Raw genomic sequence first — 27,766 nt, forward strand, 5'->3', positions numbered from 1 at the left:
ATCTGTGCACATTAAACTGATCCAGCTGCTATGATTTTGCAAAAAAAAAAAAAGTTCAATAATCAAACTCATTAAAAATGCAAATTGGTTCAGTAAAAAGTGGCACCATCTTTATTCATTTTACAATTTGACAATGTTAAGTCTACAGCATGAAGAGCAAACAAGTGTAGAGCACAGGAAATTGCAGGGACAAAATAGATTTGTTCGATATCATTTGTCAAATCTCTAATAAAATGTCAAAACAAATTTCTAGCTACAAGTTTCCATTTTTGAGGTGTTACTCAAATTATACAGATTTATTTCATCACACAACTACCATGGATATTCTTACAAATTGTCCTGTATCTGGTGGGTACAAGAGTCCTAACTTAAACATCCCCAAATCCATTCTGAAGGGTAAAATTTCCCACATCTCTAAAAAGACAAATCAAATGGTTCAATATGAAAAGAAATGTAGCTTACATTCTGCATGTTGCACAGAGTGGTGCTGTGGTACAACTGTGTGTGTGTGAAGGGACCGATATAGACAGAGAAAGCACACCCAACCCACACAAGCGGACATGCACGCACACACGCACAGGACAGATTTAAACCGGAGACACAAACATTCACATACAGGTCATAAAAATCTAAACCATCAAAAAATAAAAGGTTATGCTTATTTTTGTCTGTCAGGAGACTGAAGAATATTTTGATAGATGTGTGTTAGAAATAAAAAGCAAAGTGGATCTGATAAACTAATGGACTACACTCTTAAAAATGCAGAACATCTACATTTTCTTTTATGCACAGGAATGTTGGACATTTATTTCATTAAAAAATACAAAAATAAAATAAAAAAAGACACCCACAATCCAGAATAATAGTCTGAGGGGGGAGAAAGGGGAAGGGGGGGGGGCAATCTGAGTCTGCTTCAATCTGAGTCTCCTGGGTCTACAGCAAATGACCAGAGTACTGCTTCACACTGAAATAAAAAGAGTGGAAAAATAAATAAACTACACAAGAAGAAGATTGCAATTCACAGGTCGATGACAGTGTAAATATATAGCTATGCAACTGTGGGAGGATGAAGTCTTGGGAGGAAACGGATGGGGAGGCAGAGCAGGAAGAGAGACAGACAGCGAGTAAGAAAGACAGGCGGAGAGGAACATGTGAAATAAGTGGCTGATGGAGAGTGAGGAAGAGGAAGAGGAGGAAAAAGAGGGGTGTGGTTAGTCCTTGTGTCCAAGCAGGTGCAGCACACTGAAGAGGGAGGGGAGGAAGGAAGGAAGAGGGAGGCAGGGTTAGTTACCATGGCAACACAACACTACTCATGAGACAGCGGCGGCAGGTCTACGGCTGTATTAGCATTCGGGGCTAAGCTGGGATAGCATCAACAAGGAAGTAGTGTGTATTATACGTGCCTACTGGTTGCCAAGGGAGACAGAAGAGGAGGAGCCTGTGCTATTTGGCAGACTGTGATTTGTTGTCGGTTGATCTAACTAAAAACAACAAAATCACTAGTCTTCCACACAGCAGCAGCCAGGGGAAGAATCAATCCACTCCCTGCTTCACAGTGAAACGGCTCTGATGGCAAATAGACAGCTTTTTTTCTTCTACCAATCATATTTAATGGACAAATGTGACCGTCAAAGAAACATGTCAATCACATTGACCCTTTAAAAAATGCAATATGCACTATTGAGTTTGCCTACTCCTTCACAGCCATTTCATGCAAGAGGAAGGTTTGAACTAGTTGCAGGTTGCATGGGGAAAGAAAGGAAGGGGGTTAGTGGAGAAGAGACAGCAGGCAACAGAAATGCATAACCCAACAAAAAGTGGGTTTGCTAGTATTAGGATGCAATTTCAGAAAAACACATTTATGCATTTACAATCTTAACAAAATCTATATACGTGTGATTCAGAGGGTTGAAAGAGAGGTAAAGAAAGAAAGCATCTCATAAATATCGGTAGTTCCTGTTAACTTGCACGAGTTTACAAGACTGCACTTTCTAAGATGAGTTAACTTTCTATGATGCAATCCAACAGGTGTGAGCTCAGGCCAGAGCTCAGGCCAGAGCCCACAGGACAATGTCAGAGGTTTTGAAAGGGTTTTACTCTAAGATGATGAGCTAGTAGGCTTGATGAGCCCAGCTTGATGGGATAAATGGTTCAACTACAACTAGGGTGCTTAATCAAGCATTTCTACATCTACTGAGACGGCAGTCGGTTCAACACAACAAGGCTGTGCCAGAACTTGCCTGTTCTGTAGAAGGTACTGGGCATTCTGGATCTGATCCTGGGTGCCAATAATGGTGATTATTCGGTCCTCAGAACCTTCCAGAGGCTCATCGATCTTGATGGAGGCTCCTGACTCATGGCGGATCTGTTTGATCCGCTGGCCTCCCTTACCAATGATAGAGCCAGCCAGCTGTTGGTGGGGTACAGAGAGGAGAATGAGAGGGGTCGGGAGGAAAGAAAAACAAGCGTGTGTAAAAACATTTTAAGCACTGGGAATACATGTGTGGCACTTAAAAATGTGTTGGGTACAATATGTTCAAGAAAATATGGTTTCAAATATTTTAGGTGTTTTAACGCAATGTGTAAATGTGAAAAGATGATAACACTTCATGTGTTTGGTTAATTACACTGAAAGACTACTATGACCTTGTCTAGTGCTAAGTCAATGTGTGGGAGACGACATGAATTATTAGTCCCTACAACTGGAATACTATACCACTTAGTTGCTGCACAAATAATGGACTATGACGCACACGACTAAATGTAATTTATAGTGCAGATGACATGATCACATATGACAATGTATGTTTTTTACTCAATCTGACTGGATGTTGTTTAGGACACGAGGGTATAGTGGGTGAGGTACACTAATCTTTCTTTGGTGTGTCAGTTTGTATGTTGTGTTGCAGTCATTTACTCACATCCTTTGGGATCGTCACTTGTGTGGTGATGACGGGTCCTCCCATGTCATTATAGGAGCCACGTCCACCTGATGGCAAGAGGGAGAGGGGAAGACCAAGGCAGACAAACAGGGAAAGAAGAGGTGTAGAAACGGAGGGAAAGTAAGTAGAGCACTGAAAATCAATACTCTGCTGCCAGCTTCATCACACATGGCTCTGCAAATTTTTCTAATCATACTGATTGATAGAAAAGTGTAGAGACTCACCTGACTGGTAGCTATCCCAGGAGGTACTGTTCTCTGAGCAGGACAGAAAGCAAGAACACTGACTCAATATACACATTAAGACAAGTTATTTATGTGACATTTGTAAACAAAAGACCTATCACAATAATAAACTAAAACGTGACTCGTCTTATATTTTCAAAAGATCTTCTGAAGAAAACTGTTGAATGATATATACTTAGCTCTGCATGCATCTTCAACATTTGTTATAAACAGAGATACTTCAAGTCAAATTTCATTCCACTAAAGCTTCAATAAAAAGCACAATATTGTTGCAAACCAATAGCCACGAGCCTTAATGTGAGCTGCAATGTCCTAGCCACGTTGTCACTGTACGTATTTTGTAATTTTGTCTATGAGCACTACATTTAGACAAAACGCTTGACTCTGACACTCAGGGCTGCACACTATGAAACATTAACAGCCTTGAAACCACATTCTCATATAATGACACAGAAAAAATACGAGGCTTCGTACACTTACCATATCCTCCTCCTCCTCCACTCTGTAAAACACAAACAGAAACACAAACGGGTTACATACGGTACAGTCGATTCTTTTCATCTTTCTTCAGATCCCAGTTGACTGGCCGGAGAATTGTAAGCACAAATATATGGATGATGCAGCAGCCTCTTCCATGGAGTAGACTCAACTAAAAGCCACCCAGTTTTCATCCATAAGCCAGACTCCTCCTCCTTCCCTCCCCCCTTCCCGTCTCTCCTTGCATCTCCATCAGCCCCCATTTTCACCTGCTATTCAGCTGCTGCTGTCACCAGGGCAACAGGCAATTCAAAAAGCTGTTGCTGAGCAACGGCAGGCAGTATCCTGCCAGCTCTCAGAGAGGGAGAGCGAGAGAGCGGGAGGGAGAGAGAGACCTTCCAGTCTGTCAACAAAGCGTTATTATTGCCTAGCAACCAACCATGGCCACCCCCACCCTCCCCACCCCCAACATCCTCCCTCTCTTTGCAGGAAAAACAGCCTGGCCGTGAAAAGTACACAGTAAGAGGGCAATTATAGCTGATTTTTATGGGGTGTCTCCGGCTGTGGTGATTATGGTCATTTGGTGGGATGGCTTACACCATGCAAAAAACTCACTTGGATGCATGGCCGGGGCTCAGATGTGTGCACATGCATATGCACATGAGTGACCAGCTACGGTTGTATTGTCAATAAACCACTATTATCATTACAACACAATGGACAATCACAGCATATTGTCTAGTGCTAGGACCAACCAGTGTGTAAAGCCTGAGGACGCTGGCGCCCAATGAGATGCTAGAACCAGAGCTGCAAGCATTTAGCAAAGGGTCACTAACCATGTTATCGCTATAGCGATCCGGTCTGCCTCTTCTGTCACTGGTGACGAAAGAGTGCCATGGAGGAAGGGAGTGGGGGGATGGAGAAAGACAGAGAGACAGAGAGAGAGAGAGAGAGAGAGAGAGAGAGAGAGAGAGATGGGGGTGGAAAGAAATAGAAAATGCTTAGAAAAAAAAACAGCTTGACAACATTCCAAAGGAAATTTCTGGTCTAGGTCAAACTGCACACACACACTGAGCAAGATTACAGTATAAACACATTTCCTCTCAGCCATCTTCCCACACAGTAACAGGAACAGCTCTGACAGTGTTATGTTGAGAGAAGTGACAGGTGGTGGTGATGATGATCAGAGCCAAGGGCTGCTGCTTTCTCCCCCCCAAAACGGAGCTCAAATAAAGGAATTAGCTGAAGAAATGTATTTGGCTTTATTTGGTTCACTTACTGTTTCTGGACGTTACCTTCATGTCAACCTATAGCCTCAACATAATTATTATGGCTTGTTGCTTTTGCTTGACAGTATTTCTCTGTAGCCATGTTGAATTACACACTAGTGTCATTGGCTATGATGGCACTAATATAAAAAAAAATACCAGATATAATAACCCATTATCATCAAGTGTCTTACAAAGATGAGCTGACATTTTTCTACAAACAGTATCAGCCATATTTATATCAGTTTGATTTCCATTTATCTAGATGTGAACAGCTGACACCAAACCAAGGCCAGGTCACAGGTAGTATTATTCTGGTTTTGGGGAGTGCAGAGATTTTACATGTAAAAGTCTGCCAGAATGTTGCATTCATATGCAACTGTACATAATAGAAAAATGACTTCTCTAACTGACCCTTCGCTAAGTCCTGCCCCTCGAACGCACAAACTGGCCAATCATAGCGTAGCATCAGTCATCGTTGACCAGCGTCCGACAACTATACAGCTCTTCTTTTCCAGGCTGGTTTAGTGGATTTTCGAACTAGTCATGGTTAAATGTTGTGTAATAGTGATACTTGTTACCCGGAGAGGTTGGAAGGAGATATATGTTTCTAAAATGTAGCGTTTCTATGTAAAAACCTGTGGAGCTAACATTAGCAGATCATTAACTAGCTTTAGCACTTCTATGCTACGCAAGCCACTGAAGGTTTACTGAATGTTTACACATGCTGCTTTTGCTTTTTAATGAATACATTTTATCAATGAATAAAGACCTAACAGGAACATTGTTGTTCCTTAATTTCATTGTCTTCTGTCTTGATGGCCAGGTGATGCGTTGGTTCACTTTTACACTGTGATCTGTAGGCTTTAGCTTCCATCTTTTCTGCTGAATCAGTTTGACATCCTGATATATCCTTCAAACTCATATTGTTGACCCTTCTGTCTGCTCCTCTCTGCAATCGCCTTTTCATTTTTCCAAAAATAACATAATATTTATGCAGGGAGTTCACTTAGCTCCGAGAGCTTGACAGAGTAGCAGCGGGGGGCGGGGCTTAGCGAAGGGTCAATTACAAGTCAGCTAGTGAAAGGGAGTCAAGTGACAAATGTCAGCTAGACCATCATACACACCACCACAAATACTTTCTCTCAACCTGGGAAAAACTGAGAGTGAACAGCAGATTGGATGGGTTATTAACACAGGAAAGAGGATGTCATACAACATTACTGCAGTTCCCTACACAGTGTGAACAGGTGAATTGGGATCAGGGTAAGGCACTTAGGCTGCATTGACACCAAATCAGGCGTTGCAGTGAAAACGTCAGTCTTCACATTCACTTGAATGTGGGTAGTGCATTTAAGCTGCGGCGGTGGGGACAGAAGGGAATAGCAAAAAAACAGTGGCCCGCGACGAAAAGCTGAAAGAGAATCAACTTCTGGAGAAATGCAACCCGACGCCACGTTGCAGTGGCCAAAAATTTAACCGGCGATCCAGAGCTGTACAGCCCAGCCGTGACGGAACAAAGACGATGCAGTCGCTTGGTGTTAATGGGTCATTAGTATCAAACTCCCGCACAACACTGTGCTAATCGCCGCAATGCCTGATTTGGTGTAAATGCAGCCTTATGCAGACTAGGGCACTACAGGCAAACAGACAGAAGAGCAATGGATGTTTGTAAGGCAGTAATTAGTATTGAGAGTTAGGGATGACAGGAGGGCAAAAGTTATACAGTGTTATTTTTCTCATGAGCTATGAGAAGAAGTGGATAACCAGGCATATTCAACAAACTGCAACGATAAAGTACTAAGACAGGAAAATATGGGACGTTTAGGAATACCTCAACACTTATAACTTATTTTAAATCAATCATGGCCATGTATCTCTTACATTTGTGAATGGCAGTTATGCTGAACACCTGTCAGCACTGGTAAATGACTTGTTCCTCACAAAGACCAACGGGTAAAATGCTACAGGAAGCACCACCCAGTGGTATTAATGAGGAATCTTTGCTTTAGTGAATTACCATTACAGAGCACCTACCTATACTGTGGCATGTGCAAGTAATATATAATGACAGAATATCAAAATGTCAAAGTATCCCTGTTAAGATAGGTTAGGAGGTTTAGGCAAAGGTTTGGGGACAGAGACTTACTTTGTCCTTTCCTCTGAGCCACGGTACGATTCATAGTAACGATCTTCTCTGTGGGCGAGATGGAGATGGGAAAAAGACACACAAACACACCCAGACATACAGTGATGAGCACATACAATTAATGGAATGATAACCATGAATACAAATGTTTCCATAGTGTGACATGCAGAATACTGGACTCAGTTTAGCCTCTGAATTAAGACAACGTAAAGCAAGTTCAGTGAGCCTGAATGAAAACTAAGCACCTGAAGAGGGATTAAGTTTTGTATATGCAGATGCAGGAGGAAACAAGTGCTCTAGAAGAGGAACCCTGAATAGAGTCTGTAGTATGTCTAAAATATCAAACACTTAAAACTGAAGAGGGTAACAAGAGTAAAAGGACTCTCAAACTGAAGAGTGGGATCATGCAGTCATTTGGCACTTCAGTGTTCAGTAAAACAAAGAATGTGTACAAGATTGTATCTGTATTAGGCATAGAAAATAGGGATGTCACAATACCAGAAATTTAGTAGTTGATACTAATTTCAGTGAAATTCCACAATTCTAGTTACCCAATTCGATACCGCAGTAAAAAAACAAATCAATAAATCCCATGTACTTCAACATACACTCCTTGATTACCGTTTGCATACTGGTTTTGCAAATTTATTATTAATCCATGATGATCCGCCTCACCAAAAACTATATTTTACAAGATTACATGTGAACACATCATGATAACGTTGTAATTTACCTTTTCCCAATACTCATTTTCACTTTGCTTAAATGCATCATAATGTAACTCAATGCAACCTCTGTACGTCAGCTGTTAGATCCATTATTTAGCCAAGCAGGACTGTGCTGCCCGCCGCCTGCTAATAGCTAACGTTACCAGCTCTCCACACCGTTAGTCTCGCGCCCTGAACTACGGTTCTTACGGTACTGTAGAAAAACAAGTACCGTCACATATTCAGAATTTTGTCATCGACTTGGGACCGATGTATTGGTTGTCGTGACATCCCTAATAGAAAACGTGCCTATTTGTCATGTAAGGCTTGTGTTTTAGGAAAACAAGTTAGACACAAACACCAACAAACTCAATTATGCATGTGCATGAGTAAAAGAAAAAGAGTAACGGACTGTGGATCATTTGTGTTCATGTCTTACCCTCCTCTGTGTGGGTGTCCCATGGGCATGTTCCGTCCACGGCCACTCCCCCTGCCAACCCTGGCCGGGTGGGGTGGAGGAGGACCTCGGCGGGGGCTCATCTCATCGTAATCCCGACGGGAGGGAGGCATGGGTCCCCGTCCCCCTCTGCTAGAGGGCATTCGTTCAAACCCGCGCTCTCCGCCGCTGGACCTGCCCCCACGCATGGGGAACCCTCCCATAAGCCTGCGACCGCCTCCCCTCTCTTCAAACATCACGGTGAAACCACCGTATTCGTACGTTTCGTCGTAGAAGTTAGGGTCGTAGGGCTGTGCACGGCCCTTTATGGGAGCCTAAAAAAAGGGGGGCAGAGGGAAATCAACAGACCTGCTCAATGGCATTGGGAATGCAATTTACAAGGATAAATGTGTGCTGGGAATAACTAAGAGCATGACATGCTATTGACAGGTTTGTTTTCCATTGTGTGTGCTACACTGGGCTACATTTTAAATAAAAAAAAAATCAAGGCATCTTCAACAACAAAAAAAAAAGGATTAAATTAATCGTTTTAATATGTTGCAATTGTTCAATGTATAAAACTTGACAAATCACAAAAAAGGCCTCTCAACTACTGTAAAAAATACTTACTTCAGCGATGAGCTCCAGCATAGTCTTGATACACTCCACCACCCTCTCCGTTTTACCGCCGACCAGCACCACCCGGTCTGTCGACTGAGGACAACACTCCTGAAACAGCTTGATGCTGGTCTTTGTGTTCTGTAGACACACAGATACAGGCACACATAAGGATCACAGAAAAAGAGAAAGCTACTACATGATACAGCAGCTGATTATACTGTAGGCAGGTGCAAGCATTTCACACATCTTTGTCATTTTATGGGTATTTCCACATATTTGAGGTACATGAAGTATTCCAGGACATAAAAGATTGAGCCGGAAGAATATAATAGCTAAGAAATCAATTCAATAACAAACACAAACCATACAAAACAAAAGATTAACGAGAGAGAAAATTATGTCCTGTGTGGGTACCTCCAGCTGGGTTTAATCCATGCTGGGTTCAATCCACTCATTTCATGGAGTGTATTCTTGTTACAACTGAGAAACTGGCAGCGACAGAAGGCCGAGTTGTACATTACTCACACATTTCCGTCAGTAAACTGCTTTGCAATTGATTTAGCTGCAAAATATCTGATCTTCATCCCCTGTATCAACATACCTCTCTGAGTTCCTTGATCTTGGCTCCCTTCACTCCAATGATGGAGCCAGCCAGGCTCTGGTGGATCAGCAATCGCAGTTCACAGTCAAAATCCATACCGTTGTACTGCTGGTACTGAGCAGAACGGTTTGCATGTTAATACTTTGGAACAATCTATTTAATTCTCTGAAAGATTCAACCATGTCCAAGACTTGTGTTACTTCTAATACTGGAAAAAATCATCCAACAAAAAGGCTGAGGGGATAAAAATATTACCATACTTCAGATAATGGGCGGAACACACTCTTACAGTGGCAGAAAATGTATTCATATGTTTTAATCTTATTTTAAAGTTCTTATGGTTTTTCCACCAATTAATTGCAGATAGAAGCACATGGCAAGACTGTTATATAAAGCCTCAAAAGACGGTGCAGACGCACGCAGACAGGTTTGGAATTAGTCCAGTTTAACCCATCTAAACCACTTATTTGCGTGTGAAAACAGGAGTAAAAATATCACATATCATAACTGCAAAACCGCAAATGCACAAAACTGATTTAGAGAGCATCTCTACAAGACAATGGACATTTACAACACAGTGCTGGTTTTCACTTCCAAATAAAAGGGTTAGTTCAAGAAGACTTGACATCAAGCAAAATAAAACAAGTTCAACGAGTCCTCACCTCTTCCAGTGTTGGGATAATCTTCAGCAGGATTTCTCCAACTGTCTCGATGTCGGCACTGATGCTCAGGATGCTTCATAATTCACAGAGAGTGTGGGGTTGGGGGTGCCAGCAAGGCATCCAAGGGGAGGGGGAACAACATTTCAGATTAGAGAATTCGTGACATCCCCTTATTGCCATAAAAAAACAGTCACACCCCATTTAACAAAGTCACTACTGAGACTAACGCAGCTAAATGAACTGTTGAGATCCAGTGTTTTCTAAACTTTTCATGGTCACTGATAATTCACCACTGTAAGTGGAAAAAAAGCCAAATAATGCAATGAAAGAAAACAGTTGCTTGTCCAGAGAAAAGAAGAAAAAAGAGACAAAATAAAAAAGGGACCCAAAGAAAAGTGACTGCATTTGGTGACCACTGGAGGGGCAAGACAGGGGAGGGGGAAGTCTGAGGAGGATCTGGCAGGAATAAGCACCAAAGGTGCAAAAGAGAACTCTAAAGTCCTAAAGCATAGTTGGGTGGATGCACACCACAAAGACTTTTACTACAAAAGACCCAAATAAGGTGTCGGGAAGACTGAGAGAACGAGTGAATCCTCTCTCCTATTTTCATCATTTTGATCAAAGCGTCCTATATTTAAAAAAATGGCTTGGACAGCAATGATGCTTCATTTGGCCAACAAATGATAAATATAATTTTGTTGTCTGCACCCACCTAGTGACATAATAAAATAAACAATGAATTTACTGATCAAGAGAACTGAGCACAGATTGTACATGGAAGTAGAATGGTAGACAGCTGAGGGAGAGTAACAGAGCAGATTATACCATGAAAAATTAAGTTTGCCACCACTGGAGTTGATGCTTTTAAGGAGATGGGAGAAGCGGTAAACATAACACCAAAGAATGCAGGGATGAGTGGGACAGAAAGAAATAATTTGTACGTCCAAATAGCTCCAGCAGTCAATAACAACTTCAGATGAAGCAGAAGACAGGAAAGGAAAAACACACAACACTTGAATCCTTGCTTGCCTTTTAGAATGGATGGATAATCTGAGTCTATCATTATAATGAGGGCATCTCAAGGAGAGAATGGGATGGTGCGAGAAGCAGGTGAGCTTATGAAACTAACAGAAAAAACAAGGACACCAGTATATCCACTCTGAGGGGGGAGGGAGGTGAAAACGCGAAAGATAGAGGAGGATAGATACTTATCATTGAAAATAAAATTAAAAAAAAACACGGACATATTGCACAGATTATTGCAAAGATTTAAAAAGACAGTGGCAGATTGTGGAAAAACCCTAAAAACACCAGCCTAAGTTTCCCTTAATACTGACGTGACTTAAAAAATGGCATATAAAAGGATGTTGACATGGCTTTTTACAGGCAGACTTGGACATGAACGCATTTAGGCATTTTGACTGAGGCTAGAATACTAAGAGAACAGGTAGGTTAAAATACAGTGACTTGACAGAGGCAGGATGATCATTTATTATTCATCTCTTCTTGTTTGTTTGACCTGTAGTCAGGCAGTGAGAGGGAGGAGCTTAGGGACATACCGCTCAGGCCCACTGCTGTCTGGGACTGACACACTGGCATTGTACTGGGCGTGGCATGGGCAGGGGCCAGGGCCATTCGAGCACAGATGTCAATCAAGTAAGGCGCCCATTTAGGGACAGGGCACGATTATGGACAGGGCCAACCAGGGTGTCAGGTGGGCGGGCGCAGGAGGGGCCATCCAGAACATGGGCAACAGAGGAGGAAGTGGGCAAAAGTCAACAGTAAAATAATAAACAAGGGAGAGGGAAGAGGGAAGAGGAATACATTTTTAATATACAGGCTCTACACTGTTCAAATGTGACTTTAATTTGATTCTCTCAGAGATTGATTTGTCAAAGAGAGAAAAGGATAAAAAGGTGACATTGGAACATGGGTAATGGCATATTAAGAACATGATAAGTTCAATGTTGGGGAATAGACTAGAGACAGTGAAGAGAGGGGTAGAACAAATTGTGGAGGGCTAGAGAAAGAGGCAATGACATTGAATGAATTAAGTATTGGTCTGGTTGCCTTATTAGCTGGCGCTGCAAGTGACCTCATGAACAACGCACTGTGCCCATAAATTTAAATTAACAAAAGCATCAGTGTTGCTACAACAGCATTGTTACAATAAATTATCAATATGGAGACACAAATTGACATGAAATTGGACTTTTGTGCCAAGGGCCAGTTTAGCTGAGGTAATCACATGATGATCATATGAGAATAAAAACATAAAACCGACCCCAAATGGTTTGTCAGATGTTTTCATGAACAGAGGGCTAATATCAATACCACACCCTTTAACACAGAAGAAAATATTGCCAAATACCAGAACAAGTTTTTAACAGTTATCCAAGTTTGTATGTAAAATAAATAACTGCAGTACTACATAGGGGGCTGGGTAGTTTTGGGAGGCTGCACACCAGTGAAGGGAAAAATAAATAATACAAAATAAAAATTCTACAACAAAATAAAAATTCAGGGTGTAAGAAATTTATAAAATGTACTCACGTCTGTACGAAGGGCTTTGATGTTTTTGCCACCCTTCCCAATTACAGCTCCTGCATTCTGAAAATACAGAGGATACTTACAAAAACTGAAAACATAAATAAATTATAGCTGCTGCGCTGCTAGAATTTAAAATACTGTCGAAAATGCAGTTTGAGAAAAAATTCTGAAATTTACCACACTACATCTACCATGACCTCAAAAGTAGTTCATTTATTTTCATGAACATTGGAGCTTTATTTAGCGAGAATGTACAGTAGTTGTGTACATTACTGTTTACACTAAAACTGTTTTGATGCATTGTGGGCTCAGTTTTTGATAATTAAAAAATCTGGCTGAGTCGTGTGTGCAGGACATTCACACAAAGCCAGTTGATGAAGGAATAATTTACAAAAATAATAATAATATCTGGCAAAACAAGAGGGACCTGGTGGCTGGCCCCTAATGACAAAATGTAAACTATAGTACTGCAATTAACAGACAAGGTGCAAGAATATTACAGTTAATGTCAGGAAAAGCACAATGATTGTATCAATACCCCTAATGAATTATTTATTATTAATTATTCAAAAGTCAGAGATGTGATCAGGGCACCAAAAAGAAAACTAGCCTATAAAATATAGAGTGAGTACAAGAAATCGTCAATCTTACTGAAGGGGTGCACAAAAGAAAGACACAAATACAAACAAGCACAAATGGATTCGGCGTAAAACGTGAAATGAAAGGGGAGGTGATTTACTTTGCTCTGCAGGAGGATGCGAAGCTCAACCATCTCGTCCGAGTTCCTGGAGCGCTTGAATGATTTCTGCTCATCTGCATCCTCAGCGGGGCGCTTACCTGGCATAGGGAGATAAAAACACACACGACAACAATGCATACGCAGCCCTCCACGAGATAAAATGAAAAAAATAATCAAAGAGACTACAGAAAGCAGTGAAAACCGAACCATAACTTATTATAATTTCAAACTCTGTTTTCATATTAGAAGCTAAATCTACACTGTGTGCAAAACTAGGAGACAACAGAGATTTTGTAAATGCTATAAAAGCATGAACACAAATTTGCGAGATAAGTTCATATATATATATATGGTTTATGTCCTTAACGGTTGCACACACATTTTCAGACAGTAACCTCAGAGGTTTCAAAGATTTTAATCATAGATATAACTTTCTAAAATCTGAGCTGTAGGTAATCAGTTACAACAATACTGCCATTGCTATCTTTCATTAGATAACACATATTTCAGATGTAGACAGATTTCGAAAACATGTCAATAAACTGGTGACAACATAACCAACAACAACGTAAAGAAGCTATGTTTTATACCGTTAGTCTCTGTGTTGCCGAATGAAGAATCTTCTTGCTGTTCAATTTCTGTCTCCATGGTCTTCTGTCTTTAGTGAAGGAGATGGGGTGGGTACCTCGGTCCGGGGAACAGGCGACAGCAGCAGGGAAGAGAGAGAAGAAGCAGAAAACTGGCCCCTGTGAGCTGTGGTAGTCTGTCAGCATTGTGAAAGGAGGGGAAAAAGAAATACGACAATTCAAGTTGTGTGCTGGGAGATCCGACTTTTCAAAAAACCTGGGATGAGATGGCAAGAGAAAAACTGGCAGAAAAACCGGCACTCACCGATATTTATTACAGGGACAAGGGCGTATTGATAGGCGGAACTAAATAATCAAGGACCAAACAGCTGCTGCGATCTGTCAGGGAGGGAGAGGCTAGTTGAAATACTGACATGTACTATGAAAAAAAGGCTCAGATATACAGCAAACCAGTTATTATGATTACATACAGCTTGTTTGAATCGCTGTGATTGATATTTAACTAAAGTTTACAGGTCAACTAGGGCTTATTATGAACATTCATCAAGACCACCTTTACTTGAAGGGACACAATTATGATTGTTATCAGTTATCACATCGTAACAACAATATGGTTGTGCGGGCAGAGAGAGAAGCAGGCATTGTTTCAAGATTATCAAGAGACGAGTCAATCAGCAATATTAACATTGGATACCTAAATACTATAGCTAAACTGCTATCGTAACTAGCGAACAACACGACCAATTCTCAATTTCAAGCAATGTCACGGTAAATGGTAAATGGACTTGCTTTTATATAGCGCTTTTCTAGTCTTCCGACCACTCAAACCACTACATGTCAGCATTCACACACACATTCATACACTGATGGCAGAGGCTGCTAAGGTGACAACTTTGCCCATCAGGATATAATCTAAATACTCATTCACACACCGATGGCTATGCCTTCGGGAACAATTTGGGGTTAAGTGTCTTGCTCAAGGACACATCGACATGTGACAGCCGGAGCAGCCGGGGATCGAACCACCGACCTTACCTACTCTACCCTCTGAGCCACAGCCGCCCGTGAACACTTATGAACATGCATCAAAACCACCTCTACTTGAAGGGACACAATTATGATTGTTATCAGTTATCACACCGTAACAACAACATGGTTGTGTGTGTAGAGAGAGAAGCAGGCATTGTTTTTGGAGTATCGATCAGCCAGCGATGAACGAACAATATTAACGTGACTGCTATCTTAACTAGCCAACAACACGGCCAATTCTCCATTTCAAGCAATGTAACGTTACAGTTAATAACCAGATATAGAAATGAAGTAGTTAAGCGGATATACTAACGTTACATGCTGACATTGACCTAACCATACGTGTGCTAACTCAGCTCCACTGAAGCGAACTTAATGACCATTAGCTACCGTCAGCTACGTTGCTAACGTTACCTAGGTTGCTAACGTTACCTCGGTTGCTAACGTTACCTTGGTTGCTAACTAGCCTGGGTTAGCAACGAGCTAACGTCGTGTAGATTTGATCTAACGTCAGCATTTCACTAAATGTCGATCGTACACTCTTTCCAAACACTCCACTAGTTGCATACGTCGCGATGTGTCACTCATCTAACCCGAGGTGGGTTGATAAAACACAACCAATCGATCAATACAAAGGCCAGTCGGAGCTATTCAAATTAGCAGGAGAGCTAATGTCGCCATGTTGCCATCGTTTGGGTTGAGCACAAGGAGGAGCCAGACAAGGCCAGCTAATTAGACAGCGTTATACAACATAAGAAGCAAAGTGACTGCTATAGACATGTTTATTGTTATAGTACCTGTGTACTCCGACTACACTGGGTTCACTGTGGGAGAGAATAAAACGGTAAATACCGTCACAAACCTGCAGTTGCAACAACCTCGCTCGTCCCCAGTCCTTCTCTACCGAACCTGGAACATGTACACGTTTCAGCTGAAGCGTTCTGATTGGTTGAACGGAAAGTCAAATCAAACAGGCGAGAGTCACGATTGGCTGGAAGAGACGTCAATCACAAGAGGAGGGGGGCGTTTCCAAGGCGACGCAATAAAATCCCTTATTTCCGGGTGCAGTTAGTTAGTAGCGCTGGTTGCTCAAGTTATTCCTGTTTTATAATCAGGTATGATTATGTTAAGTTAAGTTGTGTCTTCTCTAAGTATTGGTAGAGTCACAGTTGTTGTGTGTAACAACTGCTGTTGTGTGTGAGAGCTTTAATAATCATGTTGTATGGACACAAAGCTGTGGAACAGTAGCACCAACATTGATCACTTTTGGCGCCTTGGCTACCTTCCACCACACTGCTGCCTCCATGCCTCTCAGGTAACCTCTATATGAACAAAACATGTTTTATTATGATTTAGTTTATGTTTTTATTGTTCTGTTGCAATCTCTCTTTCCTTCTCCTCCACAGTGCCCAGACGTGACCATCTGCAGAAACACAGGGCTTATCAAAGCTGATGTGACCACAGAACAACAATGGAAAGCAATTCTCCTGTGTTCTTGTATCATAATAAACTAATCTCTCCTGTCCATAAATCACCACAAGATTTGGTGTCAAGTGGATCCGGAGATACAGAGAGAAGATGACCCCTTCTTCTAACCCTAACCCCTGACACTTCTTGAATTTCCCTCGGGATCAATAAAGTTGCTATCTATCTATCTATCTATCTATCTATCTATCTATCTAAACTTCCCTTTAAACCCTCAGGGATTGCAGGGTGCTATGCAATGAATAAATAAATAAAGTTACAATTGAATATTAATAATGGAACTGTCTTTATATAATAACAGATAACAGTGGAGGAAATATCAGGAAGTGGCCCTTAAGTCAAATACACAAAGGAGGATGGCCCCTGACATCCAGGCAGTGGTACGTGCTACCCAAGCCTGGCTGCAGTCCTCCTGGCACGTCCTGGCGCCCTTTGCCTGGCTCGAGGCCTGCGTGGAGTGGCTGCAGGAAGAGGCCGGAGGAGTAGGTCGTCTGTCGCAGCAGCAAATCAACCAACAGGTAGGCAGGATGTCTCAAGGTCTCATTGTGCAACTGAATTCAAAATGATCACAGTTTAGAGTTTGCTCAGGTGTGATGGAGACAGCTCAGTTGTGATATGATGCAACTTAAGTGGGCCTATGGGACTTAGGTCACATGACAACAGGTGGTCGTATACAGAGAGGGAGATGGTAACTCCCGTCTCTGTTCCAAGATGGTCTCTGGCATTGGATGTAAATGTCCTCTTGATCTCTCTCAGGCCATCCATTGACTCCTGGTTGATGACCTTTGACCTCCTCCCAGTTGATGCTGTAACTGGTTTTGGTCTGCTGTTTACAGATAGCTGATCATGTCTGTTTCTAGTCTTTTGTTTGAGGTCCTTGCCGTTTCACCCATATCGTGCTCCCCATCCCCACTGTTGTGTGGAGCTGAAATAATTAGTCAATCAACAAAATTCAAACATTTGCTGATTGGGAATTGTCAAATGTATGGATTTGCAGCTTTACGCTGTTTTGGATTTCTTTTTTCTTTGTTTTTGGACTTTTTGTTGGACATTTGCAGATGTCACCTTGGGCTTTCTGATATTTCATAGATTAGACGATTAATCAGAAATATAGTCAACAGATTAGTCAATAATGAAAACAATTGAATATGGTGTCATACACCACTCCACTTTAAATCTCTGGGGTGAATCTGTCTTTAGGGTGTACCACTCTAGAAGGAAAAACCCAGAGTGAATTTAATAATCTCCTTGACACAGCAGATGGTTTGTGTCTCATTCTTTCTTGTATGGAAGGAAATTACAGTATCCTAAACCGATATAAAAACTCAGAGAAGGGGGGTCACCATATACTGGTATTGACGATAACTGTGATAGTTAAAAATGAAACATTGATATTATGTTAATAATACACATATGATAATATGTAAATAATCCAGCACCTCTTAAAATAATTTTATATATACAGTTATTGTTACAGACTCTCTCTCCACCTCCCTAAAATCATATTTTGAGTGTAATTCATTTGCCAAAAAAAGAGACAAAATGCACAATAAACAAAGTTAAAGATGAATTTGATTGCATTATTTTATTTATATTTTTTTCAAATATCGCAATAATATTGTTTTTGAATTCTTTGGCCACAATAATTGTGTAATAAAAATTTGATATTGTGACAGCCCTAACTCAGAGCATGATTTAAGTAGCCGTTTTATTCAACATGGCATGCCAAGTAACCTCAAAAGTTGCGATACACACTGTGGGGCCCAGTTAACAAATATTGTTGACCCCTACACAAATATGCAGCGCACAGAAAGCACAACTCATTGAACCTTGGAGCAGACGAGCATCAAAAGCCCAAGATCATGCACAGCTCTGCAGCTGAGAAGAGGAAGATCATGCTACGGCGGGTAGCGATCGGCAAAAGTGAGCGATCGAGCAGTGAAAGAACACTTCCTCGTCTGACAAATCCTGGTTTCTGTTGCAACATGCTGATAGCAGCGCAACATTTGTGTGTAAACAGCATGAATCCATTCTGGTGTCAGCTGTACCAGCTGGTGGTGGTGTCATGTGGGTGATGTTTTCCTGCATCATTTGTATGCCACTGTGTACCTAAATATTGTAGCTGAACAGCTGCATCCCTCTGTGGCCACAGTCTTTTCTTATAGCTACGTGAGGAGGATAATGCTTCATTTCTCAAGGCACAGATCACCTCCTGCAGTGATGTCAGTTCATTCAAGAGGCCCACATAGTCGCTAGATCTCAACCCGGGAGAGAACTTGAACAATGTAGATCAGGATGTTCATATCATGAATAAGAGACCTAAAATCTGCTCAGACTTTATGACACTACTGAGTCACTATGCCTCAACAACATTCCTGTGATGTGAGGTTACTTTTATTAATGTATCATAATTTGATGGCCATTTATGTCATGGGAGTGAATCTGAACTGATTCTTTGTCATGTCACAGATTGTGAAGTATACAAATCTTGTCAAATAACTGATAATACAGTGTCATAAAGTAGATCTTACAGTGGGAAATAAACTTGCTGTGAACGCTAACAGCTTCATGACGTGATGTTTTAGGCGCTGGACCAGTGGCTGCTGACAGACCTGAGGGACCTGGGCTACCCTGTTCTCCCTGAAGGGCTCTCTCAGGCCCAGAAGACTGAACTCAACGGCACCTTCTGTGTCCAGGTACAGGCTGTTGATCATATATTTCATGCATTATTTTTCATGTAATGTTTAATGTTAGATTTTATGTTAGGGACAGTGCCCATTGACCAGTTGATAATTATAAATTAGCCAGAGTTTTGGCCAGATATTAAAAGGCAAATAAAACAACCTTGTTAAAGACTATCATGTATAAACAGTATGCTGAGGACAACATATGCACCTACAGCAGAACACAGGTGAGGAGGAGGGAAAAAAAGACAAATACCACATGATGTAACAACAACACACACAAGCACAGCCATGTAACAGTAGAAATAGCTGTCCACACTGAGCAAAGAAATGATCAGAATGTTCCTATTGCATTTGTTTAATGGACCTGTCAGGTTATGACAAGCTTATTGTTGTTGGTGTTTGTTGTTGTGTTGGATCTTGAAAATATGTGGTTGAACTAGAGCTGGGCAATATAGTGATATTATATCGATATCGTGTAGGGCTGTCAATCGATTAAGATATTTAATCGCATGATTGTCCATAGTTAATCACGATTACTCGCAAATTACACAATTTTTTTTTTATCTGTTCAAAATATACCGTAAAGGGAGATTTGTGAAGTATTTAATACTCTTAACATGGGAGTGGGCAAATATGCTGCTTTATGCAAATGTATGTATATATTTATTATTGAAAATCAATTAACAACATAAAACAATGACAAATATTGTCCGGAAACCCTCACAGGCACTGCATTTAACATAAAAGATATGCTCAAATCATGACATGGCAAACTCAAGCCCAACAGGCAACAACAGCTGTCAGTGTGTCAGTGTGCTGACTTGACTATGACTTGCCCCAAACTGCATCTGATTATCATAAAGTGGACATGTCCATAAAGGGGAGACTCGTGGGTACCCATAGAACCTCACATATCTTGATGATCTTCTGCTTTGTGATGGTGACTTGACAATGCCTGACGAAGATCTCTGTTAGATCGAAACGTTGCTTCATTAAAATTGCTGGGATGCTGTGTGCGGATCCTTTTTTCAGATTTTTTCCCTTCTGTTGATCCAGTACCTGTAAAAACCTTTCGGATGTGCGCACCCCACAGCTTTTTTACCCCTTTGAAAATGGCCATGCCAGTTTTTCCCTCACCAAAATGTAGCACAAGTTTGGAGTGTTATTTAGCCTCCTTCGCGACAAGCTAGTATGACATGTTTGGTACCAATGGATTCCTTACGTTTTCTAGTTTCATATGATACCAGTATCAGTCCTCTACAACCCAAAAATTGGCAGATAGCGTTAATGCGTTAAAGAAATTAGTGGCATTAAAACAAATTTGCGTTGATGCGTTAATTTTGACTGCCCTAATATCGTGATATGAGATTAAATATCGTCTTAAATTTTGGATATCATAATATGGCATAAGTGTTGTGTTGTCCTGTTTTTAAAGGCTGCGTTACAGTAAAGTGATTTCCTTCTCTGAACCTACCAGACTGTTCTAGCTGTTCTATTATTTGCCTTTACCCACTTAGCCACTATATCCACAATACTGACACATTATTTATCAAAAATCTCATTTTGTAAATATTTTGTGAAAGCACAAATAGTCAACCCTATAACATCTTTCCAATATTGATATTGAGGTATTTGGTCAAAAATATTGTTGTATTTGATTTTCTCCATATTGCCCAGCCCTAGGTTGAAGACATTTTTTGTCTAACTAATTCACATCCACTTCATCAGGATGTGAGATACAGATTATAATTCAATAAACAAAATAGACAAAATCACACAGCAAGAATCATTTTGTTGTGCAATTCATGGAAAAAAGATGATTGGAGTACAGGCAGATTCCATATTATAACAAAGCACCACTGGATTTTAGTTTTCCTTTAGAAACCCATCTGGAAACTCAGAGACAGAGTAATTAAATGTAAATTGGTTCCAAAGACACAAAGATGGGAGCCACGAGATGCCTGTTCCACTCACAAACAAGACTAGCAATTCAAGAGATTCTCAAGTAGAGTATTGTATATCCATTATACTGTTATAATATAAGTGCCAGGGAAAAGGCAACGTAATCAAAGGTCCCTCTCTGTTTTAGGTTGACTCAGTTTTGGATATCAGTCAGCCTGTGTATGCTCAGATGCAGAAGTGGAAGGGCTCAGATTGTGCCAACGACGAGGTCTCTGAGGTCACACAGGCCACACAGAGGCCCTGGGAAACCAGACCAACCCGTATGCTACTATTGCAGGTCAGAGGAATGTATGAAATAAAGTAGGTATAAAAAAAAAAAAATCTCCCTTGGATTTTGATGTTGTGCTTTGTAGGGGTGTACATCGATCTGGATCAATGTATCAATTCACTGATCAATGATGAAAACATCGATACATACTGTATCACTATCTTTAAAGGGACTCTGTAAGAATCAGAAATTGCTTTTTAACAGTAACACCTGGGGCCGTTAAGTCAACAACAGTCAGCATTCTTGTTTTTTGTGAGTTGATATATAAATGTATCTGATTGTGTTAAATAGACATGATATCATCTCATATCGATCACAGGCCACTGAATTAAATCAAATCAAAATCGTATCGTGGCAAACTTTGTGATATCAGCAAATATCGTATCGTTGTCCAAAGAATCAATATAATATTGTATCGTGTTGAAACTTGTGATTTACACCCCTGGTGCTTTGTAAATTACCGCCCCAGTGGACCTAACAGTTGCATAAACCTTACATGAACAGAATATGTGCTATAAGTCATCTGCCGCTCAACTAAGGCAACCTCATGTTTGTGATAAAATGTAACCAAGAACTTCCAGCAATGAAACATAAAGTTCAGGAGCTGTGTTATTACTTTGTTAATGAAACATGTCTGTAAATAGTCTGAAAGCAAAAATATCTTTAAAACACGTTTTGTGTGTGACTACAGTGTATTTGCCATTATAAAAACGGTGTAACACTATTTACTGGTGTGTACAATTATACTCTAATCAACTGTCCACCCATATGCTCTGCCCAGGCTTTATCTTTATGCGTTTGGTTGGGTAGAATAATGAAGACTTCCGCTTCTCTTCCTAACTGAATCAGAGTGGACAGGTGCAATCAGTGGGAGCATATGAAAGGGTAAATTGCTGGAATATAAGGCGCAGACAGTCATTTTCACCTTAAGTAATACACTTGTCACTGCTCTATGGTTTCTCAAGAATAGTACTTGTGTTGCTTAGAAACGTTGCAATGGCTTTTTCTTTTTTTCTTTTTACTGTTTCTGAGACCTGAAGTCTCACAGTTCTAGGAGTCATGGGATGCAAAGACCCATGGCAGTTTAAAATATACTGGAATCACCTTCAAAAGGCAGGTTAATAAAGCATATAAGCTTTGACAGTCGATGTTTAAACCAACAGTAAAGTTTTGGGAAGTTTTGCAGCTAAACAACCGACAGTGTGACTACAGTATTACAGTCATTTGTTCTTCTACTTTTAGAAACAAGGCTAGAGCAGCAATCATGTTGAACCTGCTTTTGTAATATTTTGAGAATGTAAATCTGTAACCATTTCAAAATCATTTCCCTGTTCAGTTGTTCCTTCCTGGTCAAATACTCTGTATGTTGTATAGGTGACAGATGGAGTCCAGAGCTTGGAGGCCATGGAGTATCAGCCTGTCCCTGCACTCAGCACAGCTCTCAGGTTAACAATCAATCTCTAAAGCATTTATCTGCATTGTGATGTCTTTTTGCCACTACTGACATAAAGAGAGAAGAACCATGACTTTCTACAATTTAGTAGTATGGTAATGTGTTCAAGCTAATGGAAGCTAAGGGAAACAGAAGGACTGCTTACATTGCAACTCGAACTTTGAACCTCTTGCTTATGTATCTACTGCACAGAGGATTGTGAGTCAGAATAGCCAGTAAAGCATGCTGGCTTGCATACTGCAAAATGCGACCGGATGTATTAGGTAGGGCTGTGTATTGGCAAGTATCTGGAGATACGATAGGTACCATGATACAGGGGGTAACGATTCAATATATTGAGATACATTGCGATTCCGTAACCAAGGTGATATATTGTGATTTTTAAAATTAAATTTTAGGAAAACTGTCATTGCATAAAGAACACCAGAAATGCACTATTTTTAGAATAGGCAAAAATAACACACACATATACCCTAAATTGCATTTGATTATCATAAAATGGACATGTCTGTAAAGGGGAGACTCATTTGTACCCATAGGACCCATTTTCATTCACATATCTTGAGGTCAGAGGTCAAGGGACCCTTTTGAAAATGGCCATGCCAGTTTTTCCTCACCAGAATTCTGCGTAACTTGGGAGCGTTATTTAGCCTCCTTTGCAGAGCCCGCTACAACCTCCAAAAAAAATAAATTGCGGCCCATTTTTAAGAGGTTAATTAAAAATCAGTACAGTGTTTTTGGAGAATCGATACAGTATCACAACACATAATATCGCGATACTCATGTGTATAGATATTTTCTTACACCCCTAGCAGTAGGACATCCTGGTATTTTTGGCATACTGCATTTGACATACTATGTATTAGGACATACTAAACTTTTTCTGGCAAATAAATAGTATGGTAGTATGTGTATTGGAGCTCACAGTAGATGTCTAATTGGGATTGTTGACTCTTGTAACCCTCAGGCCTGGTGTGAAGCTGCAGCTGCGAGGGCAGATGGTATGCAGACTTGGGATGCTTCTGTTGGGGCCGTCCAACATCAAGGTCCTGGGTGGTGAAGTGGAGGACCTGGTGGAGAGGAATAACCAGGTACACTGTTGGTTTCTGTTGTCTATCAAAAGCAGATTCAAGCCAATACATGTTTATGTTTTCTTATTTTATGTTAACAGTAATAATAATAATAATAATAATTAGGGCTGTCAAAGTCAAAACTTGCGATTTTTAGGTTGTAGCGGGCTCAGTTTTAAAGCTAGAGTGAAGAAACTGGCATCATATGAAACTAGAAAAATTTAAGGAGGCTAAATAATGCTCCAAACTGGCATGTCCATTTTCAAAGGGGTTTCTTGACCTCTGACCTCAAGATATGTGATTGAAAATGGGTTCTATGGGTACCCACGAGTCTCCCCTTTACTGACATGCCCACTTTATGATAATCACATGCAGTTTGGGGCAAGTCATAGTCAAGTCAGCACACTGACACACTGACAGCTGCTGTTGCCTGTTTTTCTGCAGTTTGCCATGTTATGATTCAAGCATATTTTTTATGCTAAATGCAGTACCTATGAGGGTTTCTGGACAATATTTTGTCATTGTTTTGTGTTGTTAATTGATTTCCAATAATAAATATATACAGACATTTGCATAAAGCAGCATATTTAACCACTCCCATGTTGATAAGAGTATTAAATACTTGTCAAATCTCCCTTTAAGGTACATTTTGAACAGATAAAAAAAATTGTGAATAATTTGCGACTAATCACGATTAACTATTTGAATCGATTGACAGCTCTAATAATTTGATGTGAATGAACAATTTGGACCTAATGACTTTTAGATTAATTTTTCATGTGATACATCATTGAGATTAAACCTAGTTCTTATGGGCCAGTTACTGTTTTTCACAGCTCATGAAGCAAAGGTAACGACATAATCCCAGCTGTTCTCATATAGTATAAGATCACATGCAATAATGTATACAGATCCAGTGGTATATTTCTATAATACTCTGACAGGGCAGGGTGCTGTGTCGGACGCTAGGACTTCCTGAGGAGCAGCAGGAGGCCCCACCAGCACCACAACAAGGTATATTCAATTCAATTCAACAATTTTGATTTGATATAAAAGTTTAAGAATGGAAATGGATGCTTTTTTTTTTCTTTTTTTTAGCTTAAACTAATCATGATGTTTTTCCTCTTTTTGTTTCTCTTCAGGTAACCAGGAAGTGGAGGAGCTGGAGCTGGATGACGCAGAGTTGTTGGCCAGTCTGGAGGCCCAGGAGGTGGTGGTGGCAAGAGTTCCGGTCGGGTCTGTTCGAGACAGCGGCTACGGGTCGCTCAGTGAGGTCTCCACTCAGTCCTCGAGAAGCTCCTCTGTCAGGAGCCTCGTCTCAACAGCCTCATCCAGGTGGGTGGGAAACAATGTGATGTTTTGACATTTTGATGCTGGAACTCCTCAGCGTTCACCGTCGGGCAAATATACCCTGACATTTAGAATTTTAGCATAGTGTTTGTCTTCAGAAAGAAATATCTGCATTTATCTTTCAGCTCCTTTAAGAAGCATTTAACACTTTGATTCTACAGCCTATAGACAAACGTGTTTTATATAAAGTTTTTTAGTCACTGTTGGTGTTGCTGTCTTTATCTTTGCCTGCTGTCCTGTGACCACCAATTTCCTGCACAGTCAGAAACAAATAAGAATAAATTGTCACAAATAACAAAGGCAGTTCACTAATTATGATTATAAAATGCAAAACAAGCTGTCTGGTGTCTAGTTATTGTAAATTTACCAACTTCAGGCTGTAATCAAAGATAAGCCAGTTTTGAGAGATATCTGATTTATATCTATCTTGGTCGTCTTGTTTCTGTAAAGTTAGAGCTTTTACTTTTTTCAAAAAGACCCCGACCTTGGAGAAAATATTCTGATATGAGCTGTAAAACCATATTTGCATTTTTGGGGTATTAGCAGTGGCATTACCTCTGGCACAATGGGTCACCAACACTGTTTAAACACTTACTGGTTTAAAGCTATATTAACTCGGTCTAACATTTTTTGCTGGTCTCTTACAGAAGTAGTTTGATCCAGAGCAACAGAGGTGGTTCAGTCCAAGGTCGTCACCACGGTAACCAACAAGAGGATTCCGACCTCTTTGACCCCTCGATTCAACAACAGACCCCAGATCACAACATGACGGACGAAGACTTTCCTGATGAAGACTTTGATGATCTTCCCCTGGATGAGTTGGACTGTGTGATTTTTCAAGAAAGCACAAATGGTACTATGCAGCCTGACAGCAGTCACAGAAGCACGCCACAGAACAACAACAGGGTAACGGGAAATGCTAACAGAGCAACAAAAGCCCAAACTGCTCAGTTTGAGCAGCTCACTCTGAATGGCTCTGGGTCACGGCTTGGTTCTAGCAACTCCAGATCCGCCACACAGAAAAGAGACCATCAGGGCTGCACTAGAGCCGCTACAGGGCCGATGTTTTCCCCAGCAGCAGCAGCAGCAGCTTTAGAGCCATCACATGAGTTAGAATTTGTTACTAATGATGATTTCATGGATGAAGATATGGACTGCTTTCTTGCAGAGGTAGAAACTGGGGGGGCAAATCAGCTCCCTGTTCAACAAGGACCCAGTAGAGACAGAGAGAGCTCTACCAGCTCAGCCTCTGCTCTCACTCTGACCTCTCCACCTTTTACATATTTGCGCCTGCTAGAAGACACAATGTCCAAACCGCAACCTCACGCCACAGAGATCCACGTCAAAGCTTTCATCGTGACTCTCTTGGGGAAACTGAGCAGCAGCAACGGTCTTTGGCGCGTCTGCGCTACGATATCTGATGGAACCGGTTACCTGGACGCGGAGCTGTCCGATGAGGTGTTAACGGGCCTGCTGGGCTTCTCTGTGGCGGGAAAGGCGGCTCTGAAGCGTGACCCGGCCAGGAGAGGCGAGCTGGACAGCGGGATGAGGAGGTGTCAGGAGGGGCTGGTGGACATGTGCTGTGTTATGACCATCGTGGTTGAACCGGACGGCAGCAGAGCCGTGGTGACCAAGGCGGACCCCGTCAATGAGAAAGTATTCCAGGAGCTGGAGCAGAGGGCGAGAGACAGGAGAAAATAGACACAGAGAAGTGGTGGAGGGGGAGTGGGCGAAAATGAGAAAATTACAGGCAGCGGAGAAGAATATTGCAAATATAAGCATCGCCTTAAAAATCCTCCCTCATGTAATGAAACTAAGGTGTTTTTTTTTATGATTGGTGATCAACCTGCCCGTCTGCTTCAGATTTGGAGAGCAGAATGTGTGAACTGGATGTCTGATGATCAGCACGCAGCGTGTTGCAATGCATCCCATCTGCTATATGTGAATGTGACATGCTGTCATTTGTCATTAGAGGATTTCATTCATCTATTCAGAGAGCTATTTTCTGCTCGAAACGCACCGCATCGCTCCCAAGCAAAGCAAACAGCTCTATAATATCTAAATGATCGGTTATCAACATGTTGTAACATAAAAAACTATGTGAAGAGAGGAGAGAAGTATGAGAGGAGGGAATCAGGGCAGAAAATAATTCATATTCTGATTGTTGTAATGAATTGCCAGCCTTTGCATTCATTCAGTACATCCATTCGTTCTGACTGAAAAATTATTGAATATCCAAGGGCAGCGTGGGTTTAATCTTCTTTAATAAACTCCCCCAGAGGAGAATGAGAGGAAAGGGAGATAAAGGAGAGGCCATGAGCTTTGATTTTTTCTGTTCATTACAGAGGCTCATCTATGTTTTTAATCTTTGATGAATATATGTACCCCAAATTAGATGCCTTGTCTGTTTTTACTGTATATTGTTCTGATTTTACATTTCTTTCACAGTCTTTGACTAATAAAACATGCTTGAAGTAA

At 40.9% G+C, this 27,766-nt stretch overlaps 2 protein-coding genes and 1 long non-coding RNA gene across 20 annotated transcripts; 2 read left to right on the forward strand and 1 right to left on the reverse strand.

The window, feature by feature from the left end:
• Positions 1-88: 88 nt before the first annotated feature.
• hnrnpk (heterogeneous nuclear ribonucleoprotein K) lies at positions 89-16,004 on the reverse strand. Of its 15 annotated transcripts, none has more exons than XM_074637782.1 (17): positions 15,876-16,003; positions 14,289-14,362; positions 13,988-14,160; positions 13,398-13,495; positions 12,662-12,718; positions 11,668-11,711; positions 10,109-10,181; positions 9,447-9,554; positions 8,855-8,983; positions 8,228-8,559; positions 7,082-7,129; positions 4,501-4,540; positions 3,668-3,689; positions 3,167-3,199; positions 2,922-2,989; positions 2,241-2,410; positions 89-964 (listed from the first exon to the last, which is right to left on the reverse strand). In XM_074637782.1, the coding sequence occupies exons 3-17, from the start codon at positions 14,043-14,045 to the stop codon at positions 934-936; spliced, it is 1,311 nt and encodes a 436-aa protein (XP_074493883.1). In that variant the 5' UTR covers positions 14,046-14,160; positions 14,289-14,362; positions 15,876-16,003; the 3' UTR covers positions 89-933. The 15 variants fall into 15 exon arrangements, with proteins under 15 accessions (XP_074493883.1, XP_074493876.1, XP_074493884.1 ...); XM_074637775.1 differs by having other exon boundaries at positions 9,447-9,560; positions 15,876-15,996; XM_074637783.1 differs by having other exon boundaries at positions 15,866-15,940.
• Positions 2,355-3,912, forward strand: LOC141769084 (uncharacterized). Its single transcript, XR_012594254.1, has 3 exons — positions 2,355-2,467; positions 2,891-3,062; positions 3,759-3,912. It is a non-coding gene; the product is annotated as an uncharacterized LOC141769084 (long non-coding RNA).
• On the forward strand, positions 15,997-27,766 carry rmi1 (RMI1, RecQ mediated genome instability 1, homolog (S. cerevisiae)). 4 transcript variants are annotated; one of them, XM_074637774.1, is made up of 10 exons: positions 16,087-16,328; positions 16,420-16,486; positions 16,799-17,016; positions 19,084-19,194; positions 21,275-21,424; positions 22,790-22,860; positions 23,836-23,959; positions 24,883-24,952; positions 25,081-25,273; positions 25,939-27,766. In XM_074637774.1, exons 3-10 carry the CDS (start codon positions 16,855-16,857, stop codon positions 26,987-26,989), a joined length of 1,932 nt encoding a protein of 643 aa, XP_074493875.1. In that variant the 5' UTR covers positions 16,087-16,328; positions 16,420-16,486; positions 16,799-16,854; the 3' UTR covers positions 26,990-27,766. The 4 variants fall into 4 exon arrangements, with proteins under 4 accessions (XP_074493873.1, XP_074493875.1, XP_074493872.1 ...); XM_074637771.1 differs by having other exon boundaries at positions 16,090-16,328; positions 25,936-27,766; XM_074637772.1 differs by lacking the exon at positions 16,420-16,486 and having other exon boundaries at positions 15,997-16,128; positions 16,800-17,016; positions 25,936-27,766.

This window comes from Sebastes fasciatus, chromosome 6 (genome assembly GCF_043250625.1).
Source record: "Sebastes fasciatus isolate fSebFas1 chromosome 6, fSebFas1.pri, whole genome shotgun sequence".
NCBI lineage: Eukaryota > Metazoa > Chordata > Actinopteri > Perciformes > Sebastidae > Sebastes > Sebastes fasciatus.

Coding starts and splice junctions, on each gene's coding strand:
- hnrnpk (XM_074637780.1), bottom strand. CDS start 14,045: ATGGAGACAGAAATTGAACAGCAAGAAGATTCTTCATTCGGCAACACA. Junction 9,561..10,108: donor TTATCCCAACACTGGAAGAG/GTGAGGACTCGT, acceptor CGTTCTGCTCAG/TACCAGCAGTACAACGGTAT. Junction 8,560..8,854: donor TGCTGGAGCTCATCGCTGAA/GTAAGTATTTTT, acceptor CCCTTTTTTTAG/GCTCCCATAAAGGGCCGTGC.
- rmi1 (XM_074637772.1), top strand. CDS start 16,855: ATGGCCCCTGACATCCAGGCAGTGGTACGTGCTACCCAAGCCTGGCTG. Junction 17,017..19,083: donor AGCAGCAAATCAACCAACAG/GTAGGCAGGATG, acceptor GTGATGTTTTAG/GCGCTGGACCAGTGGCTGCT. Junction 19,195..21,274: donor ACGGCACCTTCTGTGTCCAG/GTACAGGCTGTT, acceptor TCTCTGTTTTAG/GTTGACTCAGTTTTGGATAT.